The sequence below is a fragment of the Pseudoliparis swirei genome, chromosome 11, assembly GCF_029220125.1.
Source record: "Pseudoliparis swirei isolate HS2019 ecotype Mariana Trench chromosome 11, NWPU_hadal_v1, whole genome shotgun sequence".
Classification (NCBI taxonomy): Eukaryota; Metazoa; Chordata; class Actinopteri; order Perciformes; family Liparidae; genus Pseudoliparis; species Pseudoliparis swirei.
The window spans coordinates 20,607,429-20,635,304 of record NC_079398.1 but is presented as its reverse complement, the minus strand read 5'-3'; the positions used below and the strand labels follow the sequence as shown (position 1 = coordinate 20,635,304).

Below are 27,876 nucleotides of genomic sequence, written 5' to 3'. Positions count from 1 at the left end.
TACCCACCACCCCCTCCCCCACACACTATCTTCAGGGTTCTTTTCTCGGGTCCACATCGTGCAGGTAAAAACTAACTTTTTGTATCTTTGTCTCTATAATAATGTTAATGCGTGTGGGTTGTGGTGCTACTTCTCCAGGGACATATACATCCTGCCTACAGCTAACTGCACACACTGTCAAAGTGAATCCCTTAAATCCACAAGTGCTGCCCGTGGCAAACAGAGAATAAGAAAAGAAAGTATATCAATTTTTATTTATTTCAATTTTTGTTTCTTATTTTCAATCAGGTGAAGAAAAATACCGTCTTTTCTTTTTTTTTGTTCAGTATAATAAAATATGTTAACTTTATTCATTTTATGAAGTAAAACAACGACAACAAGAAAATAAAAATGGAAACAAAAGATTTTTTTTCTCTCTCCCTCTTTGTAAACCTGGAGGGCTGCTGCATTGCGTGGGAAGCAAATACAACGGAGACAGAGTGGGAGGGAGCAGGGAGGGGCAGGAGGAGGAGGAGGAGATAAAGAGGATAATGACAAAAAGATAAGGCTGGAGACATACAAAAAATGAGCATATTAGGACAGGGTTTTGGTGACGGGGCAGCCGGAGGATGTGGCGGTGATCAGAGCAGGTCGGCGGGAGGTCCCGAGTCGGGACGACTGACAGAGTTCAGAGGTCGCTCTCTCCGTACAGAGCGGTGGAGAACGACATGTAGTCGAGGGCCCCGGGCACGGCGTCGGGGCCGGTGTAGGGGGCCATGCGGGCCATGCAGTACTCCGCCTGGTCCGGAGGAAGCTCCCGGAGAAGCTCGTCGGCTAAAATGTAGTTCTGTCGAGGATGAGAGAAATAAAAATGAAATGTCTTTTAATGTTAGAATTGCAGCTGCATGCCATCAGTCCATCCCGTATTCAGATGGAGAGAACGTGGGGAAATAAAATGAGCTCGATATAAAAAGAGCGAGCGCATGGATTTGGAATACATTGTGGCCGTGGAATTCAAAAGACACTGCGTTATGCGTCTGCAGTTCAGACGCTTTCAGCTCATTTTATGGTCAAGACGGAAATCAAACATCGAGCAACTCAGAGAGACTTCGATATTTCAAGCTAACAAGGAAACGAGTGAAACCGGATTCCTGTGATGCTCCAGATCTGATTGATGTGGAACATCAAGAACGTAGAATTGGGTTCTCATGTCTTTCCTCCTGTGCTCGGATTTACATTTTTTGTCGGATATCAGTGACTTGATAAATAATTTGGGAACTGAAGAGTTCTCTGGCTTCATCCTCTCCTTTTTTGGTGGTTAAAAAATAAAATGGACACTTGAAGACAGTGGAAACAAGATGTTGAAACAGAACATATTATGCTTGTAAAGTGTCTTTGAGAATTATGAAAATCTCTAAATGAATGCATTATTATTATTATATACACAAACATATAAATACACGTATATTATTATTATTATTATATACACGTACATATAAATACACATATATTATTATTATATACACGTACATATAACTATACGTATATTATTATTATTATATATACGTGTATATATATAAATATATATACATACACGTATATTATTATTATATACACGTACATATGAATATATAAATACACGTATATTATTATTATATATACGTGTATATATATATACATACACGTATATTACTATTATATACACGTACATATATACATGTATATAAATATATATACACACGTATATATATACATATACAAGTATATGTATATATAAAAATATATAAATAATGTAATATTATATTCTTTTAGCGATGACACAGATGATAGCAGTGAGTAGCGGCTTTAAATGCAAAGCTGTTGTTTTATTCTCCAATTGGCTGCTACCCTAAAACAGAATGAAATGTTCATCTTTTGGCCAAATGGAGCTGCATCTCCTAACGTCTCGCCCGTTTCTCCCCGCCACCTCGCCGCCGCCGCCGCCGTACCTTGTCCCCCGCCAGGACTTTGAAGGAGGCCGTGACTTGGTCGGCGGTGTCCGTGTCGGTCGTCTCGCGGGACATGAAGTCGATGAAGGCCTGGAAGGTGACGACGCCCATCCGGTTGGGATCCACGATGCTCATGATGCGGGAGAACTCGTTCTCACCCTGGTGGCGACAGAGAGGAACTGTGACCCTGAGTCGCCGTGGTTACCGATCCCCACGGCAACAAAAACACACGGCAACGCCCTATATTCTACAGACAGAGATTTAACTTGGGAGATCTCAACTTAGTTATATGTGTGTTATACAGTGACTAAGTGAGTTTTAAATACATTTAAATGATCCATGATTGAGAATATATTTGATATATTTCGGAGCTATCTGTAAGAAAAAGAAAAAAAATTCAAAATCAGATGTAAGATTAAAAAAGAGACAATGAAGGTTTTGTCTATCCATTACCGTTTCCAAAAGCTCTCATCAATCACAAATAAACAAACGTTCATACTTGAAGAGCGCTCGTGGCTTTACCAGGTTGTAACCAACGGAGATTAGGCAGGTTTTGAAGTCTTCAGCGTCCATGATTCCTGATCTCTTCTACAAGGTCGGCGATGGAAAAATGAAACCAGGAGGAAGAGAAAGATGTGGAGGAGTGGCAGGGACAGCGGAGGGAAATATGATTGGAAGAATGGAAGATGAACAAAGAGAGTAGAATTAAGCAGGAAAAGACGCAAATAATCCACAACGTGGACGTCGCAAGGTGTGGAAATCACAGAGGAAATTTAGGCAGGAAAGATGAACAGAAAAAGGTGGGAAAAGAGGGAGAAGAAGAAGAAGAAGGGGGGAGGGGGTACAAATGGGGAAAAAAGAAGAAGGAAACCAGTTAAACCTCTCTCAGCGGGGTCGTGGCGACGATGGAATACCTGTGAATCGTTGGCGATATCGAAGCCCAGGCTGATCAGGCAGGCCTTGAACTCCTCTGCGCCCAGAGTGCCCGAGTGGTCCTGTGGTGCGGTGGGGGGCGAGGTGTCGGGGTGTGGGGGCCACAGGCCATGCAGCAACACATACAGCGGATTCAGTGACGGTGAAGGAGGGGTGGATGGGCGGGGGGGGGGGGGAGATGAGGGTGGAGGGAGTGCACCATGCACGTAGGGGTGAAATGAGGTGAGGGTGGTGGAGGGGTCCATGCATGAGATAGAAAACAGAGAACACAGTGCATATTCATTAGGATGTGGCCGGTTAACACACAGTGGCAGCTGGGCGACGGCATTCAGAGGAGTTAATGTGCAGCGCGGCGGGCGGACCCCGGGGCCCCGGGGCGAGGTCGTCATACCGAACATCCCGTTACCTTTCAGTGGACAGCATTAATGCACACACAAAAATGCCCCACTAAACACGTACAATCTCAAAACATTCCACCACATACTCATTTCACGTGAATGTAAACACAAAGACTCGGGCCGCGACTAATTTAAATGTTCCGAATCAACTGAATATTTTCCCCGTTTTACTTTTTTTAATTGTTCAGCCTATAAGACGTCCGTAAATAGTACGAGTTAAAAGCGTTAAGGATGTCTAATTGTGTGCGTTTTATTCTCACTGCGGATGAATCGGTTGATTAGCTTCTTGATTATTCTACTAATTGTTTCGTCGATGAAATAGTCCCGGAAATTAAGGTGTCCTCAAATAACTTGTTTTGGGCAAATCCTGGAGATATTTAACTTGACAAACATCCAATCCTGGTAGTTAAAATAAGCAAATGTTTGACACATTTGCTTGATAAACTCAAAATGTATAGATTTTCTAATTCATGAACCAACTGATGAATTGATTCATTGTTTCAGCCCCGCCACGGACTATTAAGCAATACAGTACAGACTAAATGTTCCCATCAAAAATGACTCATTTCTAATCAATGCATCTCAATCCGGAGCTCGATGTGGCTTCAAAGGTCAAACTCAAAGCCTCGGATGCATTCATCCTCATGAAATACGAAACAAAAGTTGTCTTCCTGTCCTGTGGGCTCCGATCCGCGACCTCAGGTATTGATTAACAATAGACCCGCTCTGGAAAAAATGCATGAGGTAATGGTGGAGTCAGCAGGAGAGGGGGGGGGGGGGGGGAACAGAATAAAAACTCATCCATAATTGGTGCTGTTTCTGACACGGTGAGCCCCAGGGTAAACACTGCGTTCTGGAGGCGGGGGTTAGGGAGCAGGTTGTATGGAAACTGCCTTCAATGGTCTTCAGTGTGCATTTAGACTACTGACTACGAGGATTCTTACTACTACTTTTTTTTTCTTAGTTGTTGTTTTTGTTGTTTACTGTTGCTAAAGTGTTTTTTTTGCCTGTTTTGTTTAGTTGTTTGTTTTGAGGTCCTGTTCCTGATAATTGTGTGTCCTGTGTTCAACTGACCTAAATCTTCACTGATTGTTAGTTGTTGTTGAATACCAAAAAGCCAGAGTCGGAGTCAACGCCGCTGGTGGTGGGCCGTAGGGGCCCATCTGGGGTGGTTGGCGGCTTTCGTCAACTGGGGCTCATAAGCGGTGGGGTGACTCTGCTGAGCTGTAGCGTCAGCGTGTCTCGAGTGACGAAGACATTCCTTATCCGAGCTGAGTATTTCGCCATTTTTGAATATGTTTCTTTTTCCATTTTTTGAATACTCTCACTTGTAGTACCTATAGTATCTCTCCTCTCCCCCCTCTAGCCCCCTTCCTTCATTCATTCCTCCCCTCCCCTCCCTTTTCACAGGAGGCCTTCCACACCAGCACCCAGCACCAGGTCACCTCTGGAACTGTCAGTCAGCTCAGCTGCTGCCAAGCTCACTTCCATCCTTGGCTTGCTGTCACTGAGACCTGGACTGGCTCAGACACTGAGACCTGGATCACTGCTCTCAACTCGCCTGCTCTCTCCTCTCTCCTCCTCTTCAGACCCCACAGTGGTTTTTCTGACTCACCTCCGTACCCATTTGGTTCTCCTCTCCATCTCTACCATCTCCTGTCCCTACCTCTTTGCTTTTTGCTTTTCACCCGACTCATCCATTTCAGTGGGTCATTTGTCCAATGTTCTTCCTTCATCTCTTTGTCTCCTTCTCTCCTTTCTTTTTTCTTGGACAGATGCCCTCCCCTCCCATCGACTTCCGCACTTCAACTCCCCGCCATTCCTTCTCTTTGACTTTCCTATCCAGAGACAGATGTGTGGTGATCTCTTACCTCCTGTCTTCTTCCCTCCCTCTACTCCTCCCCTCCTCTCCTCTGCGGGCACAAACCACCACTACTACTACTTTTTCACCATTCTCCTCCTCTCTCCCTCCTCACTCACTCTCTTCCTCTCCTCTGATCCTTCCTCTCTCTCCTCTCCTCTCTCTCTCCTTACCTGACCACCCCCACTCACACTCTCTCTGCACCTCTCTCCTCTCTCCTCCTCTCCTCCCTCTCTCCTCTGGCCTCCTCTGTCCTATGCTCTCTCTCTGCTCAACACTTCTTCCTCTCCTCTCTCCTAACTCTCCTCCTTTCCTCCTCTCTCCTCCTGATTTCTCTTCTCCTTTCTCTTCCTCCTGAAATCCTCTCCGTCCGGACGGTTTCTCCGCTCCTACCCTCTCGACTCCTCTCCCTTCTCGGCCTCTAAAAGCCAAGGAAGCCGCTGCGAACAAAAAGAAAATGGGATCAATATCTCATCTCTCTCCTCCTCTTCTTCCTCTCCTCCTCTCCTCCTTCAGCCATCTCTCCCTCCAAAAAAAGCCCTTTTCTCTCTCCTCCCCCATCTTCTTTCTCCTTCTTCTTCCAACCTTCTCATCCCCTCCTCCTCCTCCTCCCCCCCTCCCCCGAGCCCTTCCCCTCCTTCACTTTAAACTCCTCTACGCCCACACATAACTCTACCTTCTCCCCCCCACATCATTTCCCCACATCCATCTTCTTCTTCACCCCCTTTCCCTCTCCTTCCCCTTTCCTCCTCCTCCCTCCCCTCTCCCAATCCTTGACCTTCCGACCGACCCCCATCCCCGACCCCCCACCTCGCCTCTCCTTCCCCGACCTCTCCTCTCTCTCCTTCCAATCTCCTCTTCAGCTCCATCCCTCCTCAACCGCTCTCTCCCTCCTCCTGAAGGCCTTCTCCTCTCTCTGAAGACTGACCAGTCCTGAACCCTCTCCTGAAGAAAGTCAACATCAGACCGGTCACTCCTCTCTCCTTTTCTCTCTTCTCTCCATCTCTCCCTCTGAGCCAAGGCGAGCTATCTTCCTCCAAGTGTCTCCCTCACCCTCAACCTTCAACCTTCTCACTCAGTCCAGTCTGGGCGGCCACTCCTCTCAGGCCTCTCAGCTTCACCTCTCTAGAGCAGCCTCTGTCCTTCCAGCCTCTCTCTCCTTCCTCCTTATCTCACCTCTTCCTGATCTGACAGATCCTGATCTCCTCTCCACCAGATCCTCTTCTCTTTCTGACCTGACCATCTCCTCTTCTCTCTTCTCTCTCTACGCACCTACCTACCTTAAACTTGGACTTGGAGAGGATCTGTGTCCTGATCCTCTCCTCCCTCTCTCTCACTTCCTGGGTCCCTCAAGGCTCCTTCTCTCCCTTCTCTTCTCTCTCTACTCATTTTCTTCTCTCATTCGTTCTCATCTCTTGGCTCTTCTCTACAGCGCTGAGCTTCTCCATGATCTCTTCTGCTTCCGTCTCTTCCACACATCTCAAACACTCTGACCTGTCTGTCTGACATCCATCTGACTCGTCTCTCTCAGTGGATCTCTGCTCACAGGCTCACCCCTGACAGACTTTTCACCCTTCCTTCCCCCCCACCCCGACCCCACCCCCTCCAGGAAAGGCACCCCACCCAGCCCTGTCCCACCGAACCAGACCTCCTGGAACACCGGGGTGACACTCGACGATCCTCTCTCGGACAACATCGTCAGCGACGACTCTGTTCCTGTAGGTACATGTGCTGCACATCAGGAGATCTACTCTCTCTACAGCAGGAGGGTGCAGGTTTCTCACTGGCTCTTCTCATTTCATTTCCGACCTCAACCTCACCTTGCTCCTGGTCTCCTGCCCCTGCAGCTGCCCATCCAGCTGCAGCAGAGCTCAGCAGCAGTGCAGCTCTTCAGCCAGCCACCACCCACCAACCCTCCACCTCTCCTCTCCACTCTCCACTGGTTGCGCTGGCTGCTCGCATCCGCAAAACACTGGTCCTGGCGTAGCGTGGGATCTCTGCGGATCGCCCCCGTCTACATCGGGGATATGGCACACGTACACCACTACACCGCTGCGGCTTGCAACAACAGCCAATCGACTTGTGACACACTGCACTAATCACTAATGAAATCCAGACTGTTTGCTGGCTGTCCTGCAGTGGAGTGCTGGAGCCCCCACTCCCCCATCAGGACAGCAGAACAACATCTTCAACATCTTCCTGAAACACAACAAAACCTTTTCCTTTATATCTGGATTAAAACACAACACAGCACTTCAGTGGCATAGCAGATAGCACTTACTTATGGTTTTTCGACTATGTTGATGAAATGTTAAAATGTTACTTTATATTTCTTGTTGTTTTAGTTTGTACTTGAAGTGAAATGCACTTATTGTAAGTCGCTTTGGATAAAAGCGTCTGCTAAATGACATGTAATGTAATGTAATGGTCACATTTTCCATTTGCCCTGCTCTGTACTTTCTTTATTTAATGCCTATAACCTTCTTGTATTTCACACGAGAAAGACTTCTCTAGTGCACGAGGCAGATTGTGGCTGCCACTTTTCCATCAAGATGAATGTTGTGTCACCGAACTAAAAAGTCCCCTTTTGACCAAGCGGTAAGTCCAATAAACACACACACACACACACACAATGGTTTCTGGCTCGTTGAGGGACTCTCGGGCAGCACGAAACACGACGAACCCAGAAATTATGCATTCTCACCTTTGCTTTTTGGATGCGGTCTAAATACATAGAAGACAAACTTCTGTAAGTTCAACATTTTGGGAATTACACTCACTGAGAGTTGGATAAGAAGATTGACTCCACTATCGAGTCTTTATGCTAATAATGAAGGTGGAAGGTAGTTTAGTTTAGCACTAAGCTCACTGATGACTCAGACTCCTCCAGGAAGTCGCTGCTCCCGACCAGGAAATAGTTTGGCACGAAACCCCCGTCGTATGAAAATGTGCGTTATTGAGTTTTAGAGGTGCTGTTGGTGGACTTTATTCCTTTAAAAAGAGCCAGGCTCGCTGTTTACCCTTGTTTTTAAACTAAGCTAAGCTAACAACCCGCTGGCTTTAACCGTACATGTAAACGGACAGATATGAGAACGGTAACGCAAATAAACCGATTTCCCAAATGTCCAACTCTTCTTTTCTCGCACTAAAAGCGTTCTGTTTTTCTCTTTTCCGTTTCTCTGCGCGTGTGTCGCATGTCTCCAGCCGAGCGTGGCCGGGCAGCGAGTACTGACCCGGTCGAAGTGGTTGAAGGAGGCCCGGTACTCGTTCAGCTGCTCCTGGGTGATGCCCTTGGCGTCTCGCGTCAAGACCTGGTTCTCGATTTCGTTGATGGTGCGGGCGATGGTGGTGAGCAGCTGCTCCCAGCCCACGCGGATGTGCTGCGGAGGAGAAGACGCTGAGTGCGAGAGTCTCGGAAGACATTTTAAGTGCCACCGCTGCGCACTTTGAGTGTGAGGCAACGTTTCGGAGCAAGCGTAACCTGAACTGCATGAACAAGTATCCTCTAAACCAGTGAAGCACAAACCAGGCTGCTTGTCTCCTCGGGGTTCTTATCAAGGTCAGAAGAGTTTTTCATTCTATCAATTTCCTTTTTTAGTTAGTTTTGCTAGTTTCAGTTTTATATAGTTAGATTTACATTAGCTTTAGTTTAGGTTTACAGGTATATATAAATAACAAATACATGGTTGGAGAACTGTGTAGGATCGAATGTAAGGTTTAATGTTTAAGCTTATAAGTATAGCAGCATAGCGACAATTCCTTGAAGGTCAAGTCTGTTCAATTTGTGTGGTTCAATGTCACGAGAGGTGACGGAAATTCATATCGTCTCCTGTTTTTCGGTGGTGAAATATTCTTGCTAAAGAACAAAAGAAATGGATGAATTTAAGGTAATTTATAATTTGTTTATATATATATATTTTAAACCAGGCAACATCTTCTCATTTTAATTTCCTTTTAAATAATATCTTTCTTATTTAGTGTCAATTAACTAACAACATTTTTAATGATAATAATTTGTAATAATAATCCTGGTACTTCTGGATGGACTTGGAAGCATGAGATCATTTGATAAAAAGAGATCTCTTCATATGAAGAACATTTTCATTGTGTTTAGGACTGGCTAAACCGCAACAGAAAGGGTGAGAAGAGATGCAGACAAAATGTCATTTGCATAAATACAATAACACATCTGTCATTTACAATTTAAATCTCTGCACACTCTGCACAGAGGCTGATTCGAGACACACACACACACACACACCTACATAATAGCTCTGCATATGGGTCAGTTGATGTGCAGAATCTCAATAACAAGATTCGTATGAATTATTAGCCAATAAAAGTAATTCTTGGCAGACAGGCGGAGGGGTTTTATAGTTTTCCAGCACTTGGCTGATGCGCCGAGAAGTTAATAATGTGCACTGGCGGAGACTGGAGGGAAAAGTGCAACGTCAGCATTAAACCCTGAAAAGGTTTTTTACCTCCATGGTGTAGTTGGTGTGCTTGTTGTCGAAGATGAGCGCTTCCTGAATGAGCTGGTGGTCTCCCTCCAGCTGGTCGATCTTTGGCTTGTAGTTGACGATGCTCTTCTCGTACTGGCGTAGGTGTGTCAGCTGGTCCTCCAGGGTGCCGTGCATCTCGATTGAGATGCGGCCGATTTCCTGCGAGAGACGGGTACCGATTAGTTGTGTGATGCATCTCTTTACCCGACATGCGGACGTATTCATATCGCATCTCATGAAGGTATTGCACTTGCACGCTGTAAGTTACATGTAGCTGCAGTCAGTGCTACGACTGCATTGTTTTCGCTCGTGTTGAAAAGAACTTCATTCGCGTAAATATAATATTTAAACGAGAATGGGCACTCGATAGAGCGCATACCTCCGCATATCAAAAGATTGGGCATTGAATTATGAACATTTTGGCATTAGTTGCATGCCAATTGGATAGAAATTGACCGTACGATGGTAAAAAGAAGATTTTGACCTTTCCATGACCTTGACCTTTGACCCGAATTGATCCCAAAATCTAATCAAATGGTCCCCGGATAATAACCAATCATCCCACCAAATTTCATGCGATTCAAGAAGATGTTGACCTTTTCATGACCTTGACCTTTGACCTGATTGATCCCAAAATCTAATCAAATGGTCCCCGGATAATAACCAATCATCCCACCAAATTTCATGCGATTCGGTTTAAAACTTTTTTTGTTATGCGAGGAACACGCATACAAATAAATAAATAAATAAATACACGGCGATCAAAACATAACCTTCCGCATTTTCAATGCGAAGGTAATTATTTACCACATGAGAAAAACATCAAGATTCTCTTGCCTTTAGCCACTTTTTTGATTTTAAACTTAGAATGGTTTAAGACTAAAGTCTAACTCGCTGTCGCCGACCTCACTGGGAACTCTGAACCGGGTCTTTGGCCTTCGGCTCTGCTCACACTGACCTCCATCTTGGTCTGGATCCAGGGCCCGATGACATTGGCCTGGTTGGCGAACTGCCGGCGCAGGCGCTCGTTGTTCTGCTGCCGGGCGTGTTCCTCGATCAGAGCCTGGTCGCGCTGAGGCACCAGCTGCCGGACCTGCAGCAGCCATACAAATATAAATAAATGTGCTATTAGTGCGATTCTTATGAAGAAGATATGATATGATATATGTGATATTCCTTTATTCGTCCCACAGTGGGGACATTTCAAAAATCACAGCAGCGGTGCACATCAGAGCATCAATGAAAATAAATATAAAACACAAAACTAAATACTAAATATACAGGGGGAAAATTAAGTAAAGTGCTGAGTAAAGTGCCGAGAGGGCAGCCTGAAACTAGGAGGAGGCCTTCACTTCAAATTCTCTCCACAGAATTTCAGCTTTGTGTGAAACAGGTTGTTGCTCACATTTGAAATGTAAAAACAAAACTCTTGTGCAGTTAATAAAGGAGAGTTTGGCCTTTGGTTGTAGCTCCGAGCCTCATTTAATAATTAACTGTAACTTTAAGAACCGACATAGAACAGCGTGTGCAGACAGAGACGGCTTCCTACAACAACAGATGGGTGAAAAATATAAAATTCTTTTCTGACAAACATTAAAAGGGACATATCCACTATTTAGGGTTTCTACTAGAACATGTTTAGATATGTTTTGATATTCAAAAAACACATTATTTGTTATCATACTGTCTATCTAATATACCTGTATTCACCCCTTTCTAAAACACTGTGTTGAGCGCCTGTCTCTTTAAGCCGCCTCCTAAAAAAGTTCTCCCTTGGGATAAATGAAGATTAAAAACATGGTTGAAGTATTTTCTTGCTCGTGACCGATGTGAATTACCTTGTCCCATTTGGCGTTCACCTCCTGCGGGTTGATGGTGGTGTAGGGGTTGGTGCCGGCCATATTCACGTGATACGTTTGCACAATCTTGGCGATCTCATTGTGGATGCCCAGAATGGCCTGGCGCTCTTTGTCGGCGTCCGGCAGCGTGGCCTTGAACTGCTCGTGGGCGGAGCTTAACCCCTGAGGTGCAACGCACAAACACCGGAAATCAAAAACGAAACCACGAAAAACAACAATAAAAGTGAAAAAGTTAAAACGTAGACGTACTTATTGAAAACATTAACGAGAACACGAGGGATCGGGGAGGCTAGTTTTTGGTCTTGTTGTAACATCTGTATGGACTCATTGGTTTATTTAACAATCACAAGGACACCGGTCTGGTTCCCCATCGTGGTAACATCTCTGCATAACTACATACACCACACACTATACATTCATAGTTTATTATTTAGAGCTATTTTCAGAAAATTTTGAAAAAGAGAAGTCAAAGCTCACGTATTATTTGATGCTATTCAAACATTTAATGAACATTTTCTTTATTGTTTCACGACGTATAAATGATGCGTTTACACATTTGTAACAATAGTCTACATTTACTGTATTTAATCCTGTAAAGCTACAGTACTTCCCCTTGTGATGAGACTAGTACATGTATGTAACAACTAAATACAAGTTAGTTATCACCATGTTTCCCATGTTTCCCAGATTTGCATTGGACTAAAGGCAAAGTTTAACATTTTGGGAATTACATGTATTCAATTTATTGTTGAATTCAAAGATGACATCACTCTTACAGCTGGCCAAAGAGGGATACAGCGATATAAATAGAGTCCTTCCTGCTCTCACCTGGATTTCCTCGATGGTGTGGACGATGAAGGTGTCCTGCAGGTCCTCCATGGCGCCCTCCATCCAGTTGTTGAAGGGAGCCGCTCTTTTGGCAAACTCAAGGTACAGCTGGTCGATGGTTTCCAGAAGCTTCTCGGTTCTCTGTTGAGCGAAAAAACACCAGCTGACCACATAAATCCACAGGCTTTAGACAAATAAATATTAAAAAAGGACCTTAAAAGGGTTGTTTGGTGAAATCCCTTTTTATTCGTGATCTTCCAGAGAGCCGGGGCCATAAATAGATGGCTTTAGCGTCACACTGCATTCCCCCCCCCCAAAAAAGAACTAAAATCTCCAATTTTCAAGGCAAAAAAGGCAAACCCTGAAAATCAAATCTCCTCGCAGCCTCTCACCGTGAGGGGGAACACTTTCATCTGTAAATGCGTTACGGTTTCTGCTCCAACAAGCATCGAGAAGCAACTTAAAACAGATTTTAGAAACTCAGGAGCTCGTTTATCTTTAATTCCTTCTAAACTGGTCTCACCTGCAGAGCCTCGCTGCGTTTCTGGGTCAGAGCTCCCAGTGCATCCCACTGGTCGCAAATCCGCTGGCAGCGAGCGTTCACACTGGGGGAGTCGTAGTAGTCCAGCTCACTGGAGCACAGACAGACGGGGGACACAAAAGATTCATCATCATCATCATCATCAGGATCATCAGGATCTGTAACAGTTTAGCTCCACGCCTTCCTTTTTGTCATAGTTGTTTTCATCCTGTCACACCATCTCGTCAGTCCAACTCCCCGCCCCACCCCGGCCTCTGATCACCTCGTTAGTCCCTCATTCCCTTCACCTGGTCCTCACGCCCTTCTCACCTGCAGCCCATCCCCTCATTAGTCCCTCACTATTTAGCTCCCTCACTTCCACTTGTCCTCTGTCAGATTGTCTTGTGTTTTCGTGCCAAGTTCTCCAGTGTTATTAGAGTATATTCCTGACCTGCCTGCCCTGACCTCTGATTCTCGGCCCCGCCCCTTTTTGGACTTGTTTGCTTCTTCGACTGATCTCCCGGTTTTGACCCAGCCTGTTTCCAACCAAAGACAGTAATCTTTGTTACTCCTGTCTGAGTCGTGCTTTTGGATCCACTATAATAGCGTCGTGACATGACCGCCGCAGTTTCCATTGACGTGGTCTCCGTGAGCTCCGGTGGTTTCCCGCCGTCGTCTTTCTTAGACGCACTCGGAGGCCTTCACGATGCGGCTGCGTCTTTCTTTGTGACTTCTGAGGTTCACGAGGAACTCTGAAGAAAACGAATGACTGAGAACGATCCGAGATCGCGACAAACCGCAAGCGATCGACGACGGAGGACCGGAACCCGACCCGCTCCACTTCATCTCGTGTTCATCAGCAGCCCTCGAGGCGCCCCGGGCTCCCGTTCGTCGCGTCTTACTTCAACTCCTGAGCGATGGCGGCGATCTGCTCCACTCGGTCCTGATGGGCCGCCAGGTCGCTCTCGAAGGCCTCGTGCTTCTTCAGCAGGGCCTTGATCTCCGACAGAGAGGCCGTCTCAAAGTCGTGCTTCTGCAGCATTTCCTCCTTTCCTGCACGGGGGGAGGGGAGATTAAACTCGTTCTCATCCCATGACAACAACATTTGCCTTTCACGATTACACAAAGGCTGCGAGGCGAACACACACACACACACACAGGAGCTGGATCCTCACAGTTCTCCTCTCAGTACCTTCAGTCCAGGCTTCATGGATGGCCGCTTTCTGACGGAATTTCTCCGCCAGGTGGTCGAGTCTCTCCAGCCTGCGGATCTCGTTGAGGAGCCACTCTTCGTAGCCTTTCTCTGCTCCCTCTAGATTCCCCCACCCGTTGTTAATGTCCTGCACGAGGCGAGGGAGAAACAAAGCGCATGAGCGGAAACGCCCGAAAAAATAAACTTCCTGTTGATTCTCTCACTTTTTCGTGTTTATGCTGTGTATTAATACGTAATGCGATCACTAAAGTTAAGCTTAGCGAAATAGAACTGCAGCGTATGCGTAAAGTAATTGAAAGAGTTTCCGAGGCCACACCTACACCAGATTCATCTATAAAAGGTTGTGATACTCAAGGTTAGAATTCGGGCTGCGCTGTAGACGGACATTTTAAAGCAACCAAGCGAGATACGGGTTTAAAAATGGGATCAAAATGTCCTCTGGTGTCACGTGCCTCCATGATTCATGCAAGTCGAGTATCTCAAAGTCACGCGTTTGTTTTCCCGCGACCTACCGAGACCATCTTGCCCTCCGAGGGCATGAAGGCGGGCCTGTTGCTGAGCCTCAGCTTGGTCTGCAGGGTGTTGAAGTTGATCTCCAGCTGGCACTTCTCCTGCACCTTGGGCGGCTTGTGGAGGCGGCGGTAATCTCGGAAGTCCTCCAGCTTCTGCTGCATGGCCTGCATGGTGTTCTCGGGCATGCGGTTCTCCAGCCAGGGGATGGTGCGACGGATCCACTCCAACAGCTGTGGTGTGGGTGTGTGTGTGGGTGTGTCGAAAGGGTGAGACGAAGAGAAATAGGATGGAGAAGAAACAAGTGACATTCCGGGGAAAGAAGATGGAGATGCGAAGGAGAACAGTGCAGAAAAAAAAGGAACATATGATGCGTAGTGGATGTAATTTGTGTGTGAAACGAGGGGAGAAAGAACACAGGTTGAGACGAGCGCTTCGCTAATTGGTTTGTTTTTCATTTCTCGCAACCAAATGTAACTAAGAACATTTTATATCTGAATGAAAAAGGACCGGACCAGTGTTTTTGCACGTTTTATCCCATTTTAAATATGTTTTCATAACCAATACGATTAAAGGTTATTTTCTCAATTCAGTGATCGTTTGGTCAATAAAATGTAAAACAAATTCGAGAACTTAAGTCTTAAAACCGGTTCTGTTAGACGGTCTTGTTTTGTCTAATCAAAAGTTAAAAACCTCAAATATTCCATTTCTAATCACAGAAGACAAACTATTTGACTATGTTTGCTTCATAAATCTCTTAAATTATGGTAAAAATATACTAAATCATTCGAAAAAAAGGAACGCTTTCTGTGAAGTCTGTGAGATCAAACGGGCAAAAACAGTCTTGTGAAAATGTGGGAGCAGGATTTCTCTTCTCCGCTTCAGCCTCAAACCAACTGTGTGTTTCCCTGGCTGCCTTTCCATCTCCATGGACCCTGTTCTCAGTCGTGACCTTGACCCTGACCCTTGACCCTGACCAGGGGGCTGGGAGGTGAGGGAGAACGGGGGAGAAAGAAGGGCAGAGGAGATGCAGGACAAGTACACAAGTAAAGGAACAATTGGGTGGGGGGGGTGCTCACATCACTGGCCAGCTTCTCATAGTCCTCCATCAGCTGCTCATTCTCCTGGTTCACAGCCAGCACCTTGCAGATCCTGTTGGCCGCTGTCTCTGCCTGGAAGATGAGGAAGATGAGGGAGACGCAGAGCTGAGGGGAGGAACCTTTTTGTTCTCTGAAGTTAAAAGTGATTCATCCAGAGATGGAATAGAAAGCGCTGGACTTTAATACCATTGTGAGGTACTCTATGTGTCCTGTACACCAGTATGTCCATCATATTCTCCTTTATACTTCTAATTCACGACATTTTAAATGAAAATGTCCCAGTTTTTTAGTTTTATATGACTGGCTGCATTTACTTTTCGGATATCTTATATATAAAACATAAGAGGATCAAATAAAATATAACAGATTGTAAAGGAGATTACGTTTGATGATGTCATTAACTTCCCTTTGGACTGTGTGACCTTTGACTGAATGAATCGTGGACTGGTTTCCTAAACTATGGCATTGTTGCCCACCTGGATGTCACCAGAGTGTCCTGACCTGACGTATGAGAAAAGAAAAGGCATGAAACGAAGCACCCTTGACCAGAGGAGGAGGAGCAGGTCACAGAATGAAGAGCGAGAACGGCGTCCCATCGGCGTCTGGATTAAAGAACTAACCCTCGTCGTCCGTGTAAGACGCTCGAATAACAACGTGACAATACGGAAACAGACTTTAGTCTCGTTCCTTGTTGTCAGAGTGGGATTACGAACTATTCACGACAGGCTCCCAAGCTTTTTGGATAAAATATATACATTAGTGTCTGGTTTGGGCTGGTTTCAGAAGCAGACAAGTTTTTTCACCTCTAAACTTCACTTTACAGTGGGTACGGAAAGTAAGTTTTCTTTTTTAATAAATTTGCAAACATTTCTACATTTCTGTTTTTTTCTGTGCTGAGTGTGTGAAATAAAATGAACTTTTTTTGGATTTTAGCAAATGTCTGCAATGAAACAAAGAGTGAACAATCTAAAGGAGTCTGAATACTTTCCGTTCCCACTGTACGGGTCATTGTTTGGCTCAAAGAAGCAAAATGATAAAGCTTAACACTAACTAACCACAAAATGCTATTTACACAATTATCCATCAGAATCAATAATCTAATTATGACTTATATCATGATATATCAGTAACAGGACTTTTACTTTTGGTACATTTTGCTGCTGCAGAACATTTAATTCAGGGATGTTATTTTTACGGACTAGTCCATGACACCTGAACATCGGCCCGTCGCTCTTCATCACTGGACGGGCAACGCGGGAGCTTTTTTTCGAGTTGGCGAGTTTCCATCTCGGTTCCAAGATGAATAATAGAGAGAGAAAAGTCTGGAGGACACGCGGCGGATTTGAGCTCTTTGGAAAACTTTCCTGCAACATAAATTCATGATCGACCGTCATGAATCAAATTATCAATTAACCTCATAAAAAAAAGACAAGGAGATTAATAACTTTTTTTTAAAAAGCGGCACAACCTCGGGGCCCTGTCCTTGTCGAGCGTACGGACTCCTGTCTCCCTCCCACTTCTCCCAGCGCATAGACGGGCTTCAAAGCCTGCCTTGTTAAAAAATCACGGGGGGGGGGGGGGGGTCTTGGCTCAGAGGGAGACATGCCGCGGGGGTCCGAGTGGCCTTAAAAGGAGAGCCGGGATGTGCAGGTCGTGCTTCTGTGAGCACATGTTGGCACGCTGGTCCTCCCTCCTGACAGCCACGACCGGATGACGTTGTCCTGACGACGGCGGTGGAGGAGAGGGGGCGGTGGAGGGACTAGTTAAGGTTAAAATATATTTATTATATATATATACTACCGTTCAAAAGTTTGGGGTCACTTAGAAATGTCTTTATTTTTCAAAGAAAAGCACTGTTTTTTCAATAAAGATAACATGAATCAAAAATACACTCTATACATTGTTAATGTGGTAAATGACTATTCTAGGTGGAAACGTCTGGTTTCTAATGAAATACCTCCAGAGGTGTATAGAGGCCCATTTCCATCAACTATCACTCCAGTGTTCTAATGGTACATTGTGTTTGCTAATCGCCTTAGAAGACTAATGTCTGATTAGAAAACCCTTGTGCAATTATGTTAGCACAGCTGAAAACAGTTATGCTGGTGATATAAGCTATACAACTGGCCTTCCTTTGAGCTTGAAGAACAAAATTAATACTTCAAATATTAATCATTATTTCTAACCTTGTCAATGTCTTGACTATATTTTCTATTCAATTTTAAATTCATTTGATAAATAAAAGTGAGTTTTCATGGAAGACACGAAATTGTCTGGATGACCCCAAACTTTTGAACAGTAGTGTATATATATATATGTGTATATATAGATAAACACATATATATATATAAACACATACATATATACACATATATATATATAAATTATAAACACATATATTATTATATATACACACATATATATATATACACATATCACGGCTGTATACAGCTCTAGTCCGACTCTCTTGTGTATTATCCATATGTTTAGTCACTTCTCTCTCACATTCTCTCTTTTCTTTTACATTACAAGAGATATATTACTCCTTTTTTGAGTTTTGACTCCGAACTAAGATGGACAACAGGAGTGACACATCTCCTGCCTACATCTGTGTCGTCGACACAGAAGTTAAAAAAGTTCAATTAAAAGCCTGAAATCACGAGTTCTGAAGTGAACTCTCTTCTATTGTATTTGTAAACATAACTGTGAAGACAACATGGGCATCAAGTCCCATTTTAAAGCAGCTTCAAGGTTACTTGTAATGCAGTGCAACTAAAACACTTGAATAAGTTACAATGAAGTGAGTCAGTTCATTGTGTTTCAACGTTTCCATTTGGTTGTTTGTTCTTACATCACTTCTTATGAATATAAAATAGAGTATAAATATGGATTATAGCCTTTTTCAATTTGATTTTCGGTTCAAACCATCTACTGCCTGTTGGAAAACTATAAACCGCTTAATTTTATGAAAATTCCCGAGTATTAGTTCCCCTAAAGAAATCAAGCAATCTAATCTTAAATGAATCAGCGTTAAAAACACACGTGTGGAATGTGTTTGTAAGCGTAGAATATAAATATTACCAGAGATCAACGACCTCGCTGGAACGTTAAAACCCCGATGCAACTATCTTCACATCGTCTTCCGTCAATTTGAATATTGTTGGTGATGTTTTTCGTACATAACAAAGAAGGAGATTCTTCTTTTTTTTAAATTAGGGAACCGAGTTAAGCTTTAGAAAACGGGTCAAACATTTGTATAATATCGTCACAAATATTGGGTTTATTTTATACAGATGTTAAAAACAGTCTTAATGACTCAAATCAACTGTACAGATAATACAAGAGAGGCACACACTGACCCAGACTTTCATGTGAGAGTGGATGGAGGCGTTTGGGGGGGGGGGGGGGGTTGGCCCCGGAGGTTCAGACTCGGAGGTGTTGCGCAAGAGGAGGCGTCTCTCTGCACACCGGGCCGGCTGTGAAACGCCTGCAGTGGTTTCCGGACTCCTGCTCCTCGGGAGGTTCAACAGCTCCATTAAGAAGTGGATCCTCATAAAGACTTTAAGTGCAGGCGGCTCAGCGGATATATCCTGTGTGTGTATGTGTGTGTGTGTGTGTGTGTTAAGACTATTATTCTTGCAGGATTTGGCTCCTCTTCAGCATCATTTACCCCACTGAGGGTGGAAGAACTTCATGCTGGCTGAGCAGAACTGGCTGCTGGACAAGGCGGGTAAGGAGCGGTTGGTTTCCTGCCCACTATATTTATTAAAAAAATGATGATGACATCATAGCAACTCACACACATAATGTGATTGGATTGAATCTATCGTCATTGCACAGAGTACAGGTACACAGGCAACGGAATGTGTTCTCTGCATTTAACCCATCCGTAGTCATTAAGGAGCAGTGGGCTGCAGTGATGCGCCCGGGGAGCAACTGGGGGTTCAGTGCCTTGCTCATGGGCACTTCGACTTGCAACTAATGGGGAGAGCGGGGATCGAACCCACAACCTTGGGGTTGCAGGACGACCCCCTTACCTCACTGAGCTACAGCCGAGAAGTCACTCATGCAAACACAAGTGTGCTTGGGTTGCTGAATTTATTTTAAAGGATGAATATACCATCGTTGCTCATTCTCATATCCAGCAGTTAGTGTGCAGCTGATAATTATGAGTCCCATATTCCGTTATGGCTCCGTTTTGTTCTCCAACAACAACCCAGACAATAAACCGTCGCTGCTAAAAGCTCCGCGATGTCGATCAGCTCGGCTCTGACCGGCTGCTGTTTCGAGCCGAGTAGGTTTATCTGACTTTTTAAAATGTTTTGTTGTTGCTGAAAAGCAGCTTTGCACTGAAGCTAGAAACCACAACGTGAGAATGAACCGTTCTCGTAAAGAGTGGAACTGTAGAGCTGAACCAACGATCTGGACGACACTGGGACACGAAACGTGGAGCCGAGGGGAGCGGTCAGGTGATCAGCCGCTATGTGTAATGTGCACATTTCACATCTGATCCGTAAACTTCACAAAAACAACTTTTCATCACAATTGCTCAAACTACGACTCGACGACGGCCGTCGTATGCGAGACGGAACATCTGTGGAACCGTCGTGTTCCTCCGCCTCCTGCTGGAGCTCCAGACTCCCCGGCTCTGATTGGTTGTTTTTCAATGCCATCCAGAGCACGAAAAGGAGACGGAAGAGTTCGAGCAATTGTGCCAAAAAGTTTATTGTCATCACCTGCAGTTTTAAAATGAAAAAAATATCGCTGACATCAGCTTTAAAAACCAAGCCCTCAACATATTTCATATATTGTATTGCGTATCTAGAATTGATGATAAATGAGAACAATTAATTACACGCAAAAGACATCTTTCAACTTCTTTAAAATATATATTGTCATAGCGAATAGTCATTATTGGTAAAAAACATTTAAAAGTGTGTTAATTCTCCGCCGGGCCTCTGGTTATAGTTTGTAAGACGACTTTTCCTTTTCATTTCTCACCTTCTGCTTGCCTGAGAAGGCGTGGTAGTAACACGACACATAAGTCATGACGGCCTTCTCATCTGGCCTCAAGGTGCTAATGATATCTGCCCAGGGAACAGAGGGAGGAAGGAAGGGGAGGGAGAGGACAGAGAAGAGAGGAAAAAATGCACAAGAGTAAAAGAGTGCAAGAGACAAACAACAAAAAAGGCCAGCAGGGGGCGCAATCACCAGAGGAGGCAACAGGCTCCAGACATCTCCAATCCACCTCGGAGGTTTTCTTCAACTTGGTTTGTGATGTGGGAAGTGAAAGTAAAGTAGCTGGGAAGCTCAATATGCAGTTTAAATCAATTTAAAAATAATTAAAAGGCAAGTGCCTCTCGCAGATCCTCCAGAGATATGGGATCAAATATCTGCCGATGACGGTCAAATATGGAGAGTGAAGTCAGGCCAACAGAGCGCCGAGAGAAAGTGTTCTGTGACGTCAACTTTCTCAGCCGTTGAATGATATGTATTTTTCTTTTGCGACTAGTTTTAATTATCGAAGCAGCCCAGCTATGGTCTCCCTGCTCTCAGAGAGGCAGACTCCGCCTCTCCTCGACATTTTTTTGAATGTTATTGCTTAAACACAGCTGTGTTGAAACGCTCTTCTTGCCTGCCAGGCCTCTCCAATGAACCGGGCTCTTATGTAACTTCGGATTTGCGCTCCTCCCCCTCCCTCCTCCTCCCTCCTCCCTCCTCCTCTTCCTCCTCCCTCCTCCCTCCTCCCTCCTCCCTCCTCCCTCCTCCTCCCTCCCCCGACTGTCTGAGAGTAGGTGCAGCACAACCTCAGAGTTCCCGTTGTGCCCCGAGGTTGCTGTCAAAAACCAACAGACGATCCTTCGTTATCCAACAGAGAGAAGTCAGACACGACGGGAAACCGCTCGCCGCTCACTTTTAAAGTGTCCGTTTTCATCTCCTCCATCCCTCCACCCCTCTGTCGAAGCCGTCACTCTGAACATAACCGCCCTGCTAAACGGTTCCGCCCATCAATGCGACACTTCGGGCTAATTTGTTCCTCTCCGGCAGCAAACCGTGGCTTTCCATCACAGGCAATCGTCATCGTTTTAATCGGACCGACTGGCCACGCCTCCCCTCACCCGCTCGCCTCCTGCGGAGCGGAACCAGAAAACCCTAATTGGGGGCCAATTTGCCGAACCTGCGGCGCCGTAAACCGAGCGAGGTAGACTGGAGACGCCGGTGGCCTCTGGGGAACAGAGTGGTCTTCCCATCATGCATTTTGGTGGCGTGAGCCATGCGGAAAGTGAAGGAGAGTGACCCCCCCTCTGAAAGGGGGGGCGGAGGGGGGCGCTGTGCACTGCAGAGAGAGATAAGGCCACCGTTAGGAGAAAGGAGGTGAGGAGAGAAGAAGAGGGAAGGAGACGCCGCATCCGGGATACCTTCTGGGCCCCTGAGAAGGCGTGGTAGAAGCTAGACACGTAGGTCATGATGGCCTTCTCGTCCGGACGGGCAGTGCCCACGATGTCTGCGGGGGGAAGAGGGGAGGTCAGGGAGGAGAGGGGGGGGGGGGGGGCGGAGCAGGAGGAACAGGAGGAAGAGCTGCGGTTCGGCTCTTCACACATTGTGGGCGTCGCCGGCAAGGAGTGAGCAGACGCCGCAGCTGGAGGTCCATGACGGCGTCTTACGATGTGTGTATGTGTGTGTGTGTGTGTGTGTGTGTGTGTGGAGCCTGGAGACAACGTTACATCCAGTAGGCAGGAGTGTGTCTCCTCCTGTGTGCACAGCTGCGTGAGCGTCGAGGCCAAAATACATTCTCTCAGTAACGTCGGTGTCTAGAATTCAATAACTGGCCGCAAAAATGTATTCAAATAAGAGATTTAACTTCTGAAGTCGGCAGTATCCTCGTGAAGGAATGTGGAGAGAGAAGTTGGAGCTTCTCACGCCTCTGCAAACCGCGTTGATCGTTGTCGGATTGTATTTTTCGGGGACGTTATTAACCCTCCTGTTACCTTTAGGGTCAATTTGACCCCATTCAATGTTTAACGTCGGTGTTCTTTGGGGTCAATTTGACCCCAGGCTGTTTTTCACTGTGTCAAACATATAAGAAATATCAACTTTTTTATATATTTAAAGAGCTATTTAGGTAGTCAACAAACAAACATAAAGTACCTCACACTTAAACTTGGGAAACAATATTAATTCTAATAATTTTCTGGAGGTTTTAATTGCTGGGGTCAAATTGACCCCGAGGGTAAAATATGTCAGGAAATATAAAGGTAACAGGAGGGTTAAACATTGAATGGGGTCAAATTGACCCTAAGGCAACAGGAGGGTTAAAACAGTGGGTGGTGCAGACGGCGCCTACGTCACTTTCAGATTCCTGAGAGGGAAATATTTTGGCCTTTGAACACCAGGAAAAAAGTTTGTCCCCCTCTTAATCATCATCATCATCATTTCCTTATTCTCCTCACCTTCTGCGTCCAGCATCTTGGGGATGTCCAGGTACTTCTCCGCCACGTCGAAGGCCGTGTTCAGGTTGGTCATGGGGTCGTCCTGGCAACGGCAGACGCATCGATGGATTCAATCGCAATGAAAATAATCGGAAGTCAGAGCCCGATTTTGTGGTAGCTCTCGATAAAAGCGTCCAAAAGAGCACAATTTAAAAAACATAGATGATAAAGTATTTTTCTTTCCTGGGTTATATTCATAATTTACCATAAACAAGATAAATGTTTTTAGTTTTGTTCATTTTTAGCACCGTTTTTTAAAACTTTTATTTGATCAAATGGAGAGAGCGTTTCAACTAATGCATGAATAACTTCTCGTGTGACGTTTGTCTCTTCAGCTCCCAGACGCCGTCTTATTATTTAGCGGCACAGACTTCACAGCCGGAGAACAAGCGGCACAACGAGTGCTTCGTGTGCTCTGATCGAGAGAAATTAATCTCTTTATCACTACGAACTCGTGTTGATCGCCTCGGATGCGGTGAACTCGTCAGAGGTTCACGTTCTCTCGCTCACCTTGCGCAGTTTTCCGTAGTCGATGAGCTCCGGGCGGTGTCGATGGATGAGCGCGCAGAAACCCAAACCATCTTTCCAGCTGGAACACAGAGAAGTAGTCGAGAGGATTTCATGAACATGGGGTTAAAACAAGAGGAGAAAACTAAACAGGAATTTGACTATTTTGACCATTGACTCCCTAATCGGCTTCATGTCACCCACCCACATCCTCCCGGGTTCCTGAATCGCAGCAGAACCCCCCCCCCCCCCAGTCAGCCGAAACCGGGAGGATGCGTGCTCCAAGTCTCCAATTAAAGTGGAAACCGCGACTTCTGAAGTTTGAGATCCCGCATGACGTTATTTAAGGAGACGCTTTCATCACTCGTTATTTGTTTCATTTGAAAAAGCGTTATAATTATAAAACTATAAGCTTCAGATTATGTCCGATTTCATTCTTATAAAAGACAAAGTGCGTTGGAACAAAGTCAATCGAAAAGGATCCGATGTCATGCGCCCACGAGAAAGTGGGCCCGAATTTAAATTCCGTTCAAAAGGACCAAATTGTTAATAGCAGTCCTTATATTTAGACAAATTCTGGAACAAGTTCAGAGAACAAATAAATCCCTGCTCGGTGACTTTTGTACACTGAGCAGACGCGCAGCTTCGGCTCTGGTTTGCTTTCCAGAATAACTTTCTCGGTCAAGGGTCTCACTTTTCTTCTTTATTATTTAAATGTCCGACATGAAAGCTCCCATGAGCTATCATCGGCTGCGTTTAGCCAGGAAGCTTTTTTTTGGCCACGACAGCGATAAAAAGAAAGCTGATAAAGCAAAAAGAAACACGAGCATTCCTTTAGAGTCGTGATCCCGTCGAATGTAATTCTTGTTTCAGCTCCGTTTCTCTCAACTCCTGAAGGAAACACCCGTTTAAAGCCGTCTGCTCGGTGCTGGCAGGTTCTCGTGTTCACTGGGATTTTGAGCATTTGTGCTCAGGCGGTCCTCGACCAAAGAAATTTGACTCGTAATGATTTTGAAACTCAGTTTCCCCACAAGGAATCACACAAAAGCCCTTCTTTACAAAATGTAATTTTAAAAAAGTCATTAAAGAAAGATCCTTCGGGAAAAAAACGACAAAGTCGACAAAGATCAAAGCGGATGATTAGTCGACTAATCGGCGAATCGGCCGAGTCCGAAATATCACACGCTGAGAGCGGTGAGGCTGAACCCCAAAAACACTGAAGTGTTGCTCCATCGACCCAAAAAGAGCTGAAAGAAGCTGAAAAGCTTGTCTGAGTTGAGAAGAACTGCAGAGTCGGCTGATAATCCTTTTGGGTTCATCGTCACAAGCGACCCATTAAGTGATTTAATCTTTTATTAAAATTTAAACGAATATTTTTCCATCTGCAGAAATGAAGGTATAAAAAAAATGCACTTTAAGAACCTAAAAGTGAAAAGCTGACAAATTGCGACAGCCGAATCCCGCCGGTCGTCCTGTGATCGACGATCACGTGTTCCTTTGGCCGGGACACAGGTTTTTAGTCCGGCCCTCTGAGTTTGATTGAAAGCGGCACGGGGCGGCCGAAAAGCAGCGTGACAGCACGGTGCAGTGCATTCTGGGTGATTTACCGCCGCTCTCTTATCGCGGGCTAACAAATTAGTGAGATGGGATCGTTTTATGTGTTACCCGCCATGCTAAGTGCCTGTAATGTGCGAGAGGGGCTTTTACAAGGAGACTCGCCGTACCTCCTCCTCCTCCTCCTCCTCCTCCTCCTCCTCCTCACGCTGCCGCTGAGAGAGAAACCACATCAAAGGACCTCTGATCCGACGCCCCTTCCTCTTCCGTCAGGCCTCTCTCTCCCTTTACCGTCTCCTAAAATAACCTCCCCCTCCACCTTTCTTTTGTGCCTCGGCTTTCATCCACATCTGAGGATCATCACAGTGGTCTTCCTTCAGAAGTTCCCCACGCGGAGGCCACAGAACCCCGGGACGCCACGAGAGGCCGCGGGCTCGTTCTGCAGTTGGATATCGAACACACGGGTCGAGTATCATCCTCTCCGTCGCTCTGGTTCATGAGAACGTGTCTGCCGGTCCATTCCCCGTTACATCCGGTCATCTGTTCAGTGTCAGCCTGAGGCGCCGACCATCTCTGATATTATGTAATCCGGGTGTGCAGAAAATTTATTTATTATAACATCTGAACTGAATTTTAAGCAGCGTCCCTGGGGGACTCCAGAGCTACTACGTACTCCTGCAGTGTTGACAGAACATCCTTTAATTGTGGTCTTATTCAAACTCTGCAGGCTTTATTTATTTTATTTTTAGAGTTTTCTTTGGCCAGACGAAAACAAGCCGTGTAAACACAGGTGAACTGCACCGAGATGCTAGAGAATGCAGGTCCTACCGAAACCAGAAGAATCTTTTTTAGTTTGAAAGTCAAACTGTGGATATTGTCATGACGACTAGGACTTCCCAAACGGTGTCCTTGTGTTGTCCAGCAGCCAGAAGGGGGACGTGAGGAGTTGATCCAAATGTTAAAATACTCCTCTGATAACCACGGACTGTGGCTAAGAAGTGGAAGTCGTCGTCGTGACGCCAGCTGTTGGCGTGCGGAGGACGGTTTTGAAGCCTCGAGTTTGCCATTTTTTGCCGTCACCGTCTTGTTTTTTTGCAACCGGAAGTGACGTGAGAGGGCGGAGCCAAGTACAACCGGCCGCTGAGATGACAAAAAGGTTACGCCCAACTTCCCTGAACTGAAAACACGCTGTGAAAGGGTTAAAGTTCTCCCAGATCCGACAACACCGTGGTAACGACCCGTCAACCACAGGATAGCCCCGCCCTAAAGCACACCCTGCTTTATGGTCTATTTTACCCGAAATGGACCGTACTTCACTCAATGAGCATCATTCTTTATGAAAGAAGACTTCACACCAATTGAACCTGACTTCAGGTGAGACTCTGCGGCATCTTATTACCTGGAACTGCATCTCTGGAGTAAAACACCTTTTTACCGTCACATTGAAAATGAGGAAGGTTATGTTTTGATCGCCGTGTATTTATTTATTTGTATGCGTGTTACTCGCATAACTCAAAAAGTATTAAACCGAATCGCATGAAATTTGGTGGCATGATTGGTTATTATCCGGGGACCATTTGATTAGATTTTGGGATCGATCGGGTCAAAGTCAAGGTCATGAAAAGGTCAAATTCTTCTTTTTACCATAGCATGGTCAATTTCTATCCAATTGGCATGCAACTAATGCCAACATGTTCATAATTCAATGCCCAATCTTGTGATATGCGAAGGTATGCGCTCTACCGAGTGCCCGTTCTCGTCTTCTTCGTGTTACTGATGCTGCGTCCCTCACCTGATGTGGAAGTTCTGGATGTTGACGTTCTTGTAGGGCGCCGTCTTCCTCTGGCACCACAGCAGGAGCCCCTCTTTGGCAGACGTCTCTGCGGCCGGGGGGAGACGGGATCACGGTGAAGTTCAAGAGACTCTCCTTTACTTTGACCCGCTCTAATCCCCGTCAAGGGGTGGATTAAGTGGAGGTGAGGCGAATGGGAACCACATTCGATTGCTCGGGCGTTTTCGCGCTCACTCGTTCCCAGCGAGAGGTTTTTTATTGCGATGTCCCAAAAACAGTTGAATTGAATAAGTTTTATTTTTAAACGCCGCCGTGGAATCTGAAGCTGAACTAAATCAACGCTGATCACTTCTGACATTTATATAGGATTACACTGTAAGTGCATTATATATTTTAACCGAGGAGAGGACCTTAACGTTAACATGTCAGCCTGCATGGGAACAGAGCCGTCTCTGGTTCATTCATATTAGAATTCACTTCATTAGCGCCTTGAGTCTATAAGTCGTTATGGAGTTTGTTGGAGCTATTTAATTTGACATTTGTATTTAGGTTTTATTGTAAAGTAATATGGATTATTTATTGCTTATGTAGGTTATGTTTTGATATGTTAGTTGTTTCTTATGATAGTTGTGGTTTAGTTTAATATATTTAGTTGTAGGTTCACTGATTGGGTAACACTGGGCACCTGTGGTTGTATGTAGAGGTGGGTAGGCACAGGACCAGCATGCATCTGGGTGGCCAATGGTTTTTTTACCACAGCATCAGCGAAGAGTGTCAGCGTTTTTGTTTGTTTGTAAAATAAATTATCAAAATCAACATACCGAAATGGACGTTACTTTTCT

General features: G+C 45.3%; 1 protein-coding gene across 5 annotated transcripts in view; it reads right to left on the bottom strand.

Moving 5' to 3' along the window:
- Window positions 1–237: 237 nt before the first annotated feature.
- actn1 (actinin, alpha 1) overlaps window positions 238–27,876 on the bottom strand; it is a 55,746-nt gene continuing 28,107 nt past the window's right edge. Inside the window, exons 5-22 of one of the 5 annotated variants that reach the window (XM_056426044.1) lie at window positions 27,035–27,122; window positions 23,692–23,770; window positions 23,143–23,224; window positions 20,693–20,778; window positions 15,671–15,763; window positions 14,594–14,824; window positions 14,061–14,208; window positions 13,771–13,921; window positions 12,872–12,980; window positions 12,349–12,489; window positions 11,500–11,682; window positions 10,620–10,754; window positions 9,641–9,820; window positions 8,393–8,539; window positions 2,882–2,962; window positions 2,490–2,555; window positions 1,968–2,126; window positions 238–826 (exon numbers count right to left, since the gene is read on the bottom strand). In XM_056426044.1, coding sequence (XP_056282019.1) covers window positions 668–826; window positions 1,968–2,126; window positions 2,490–2,555; window positions 2,882–2,962; window positions 8,393–8,539; window positions 9,641–9,820; window positions 10,620–10,754; window positions 11,500–11,682; window positions 12,349–12,489; window positions 12,872–12,980; window positions 13,771–13,921; window positions 14,061–14,208; window positions 14,594–14,824; window positions 15,671–15,763; window positions 20,693–20,778; window positions 23,143–23,224; window positions 23,692–23,770; window positions 27,035–27,122 — 2,318 coding nt within the window. In that variant the 3' untranslated portion in view covers window positions 238–667. Of the gene's footprint in view, window positions 827–1,967; window positions 2,127–2,489; window positions 2,556–2,881; window positions 2,963–8,392; window positions 8,540–9,640; window positions 9,821–10,619; window positions 10,755–11,499; window positions 11,683–12,348; window positions 12,490–12,871; window positions 12,981–13,770; window positions 13,922–14,060; window positions 14,209–14,593; window positions 14,825–15,670; window positions 15,764–20,692; window positions 20,779–22,110; window positions 22,197–23,142; window positions 23,225–23,691; window positions 23,771–27,034; window positions 27,123–27,876 lie in introns of all 5 variants that reach the window. The other 4 variants (XM_056426043.1, XM_056426047.1, XM_056426046.1 and 1 more) reach the window with 4 other exon arrangements.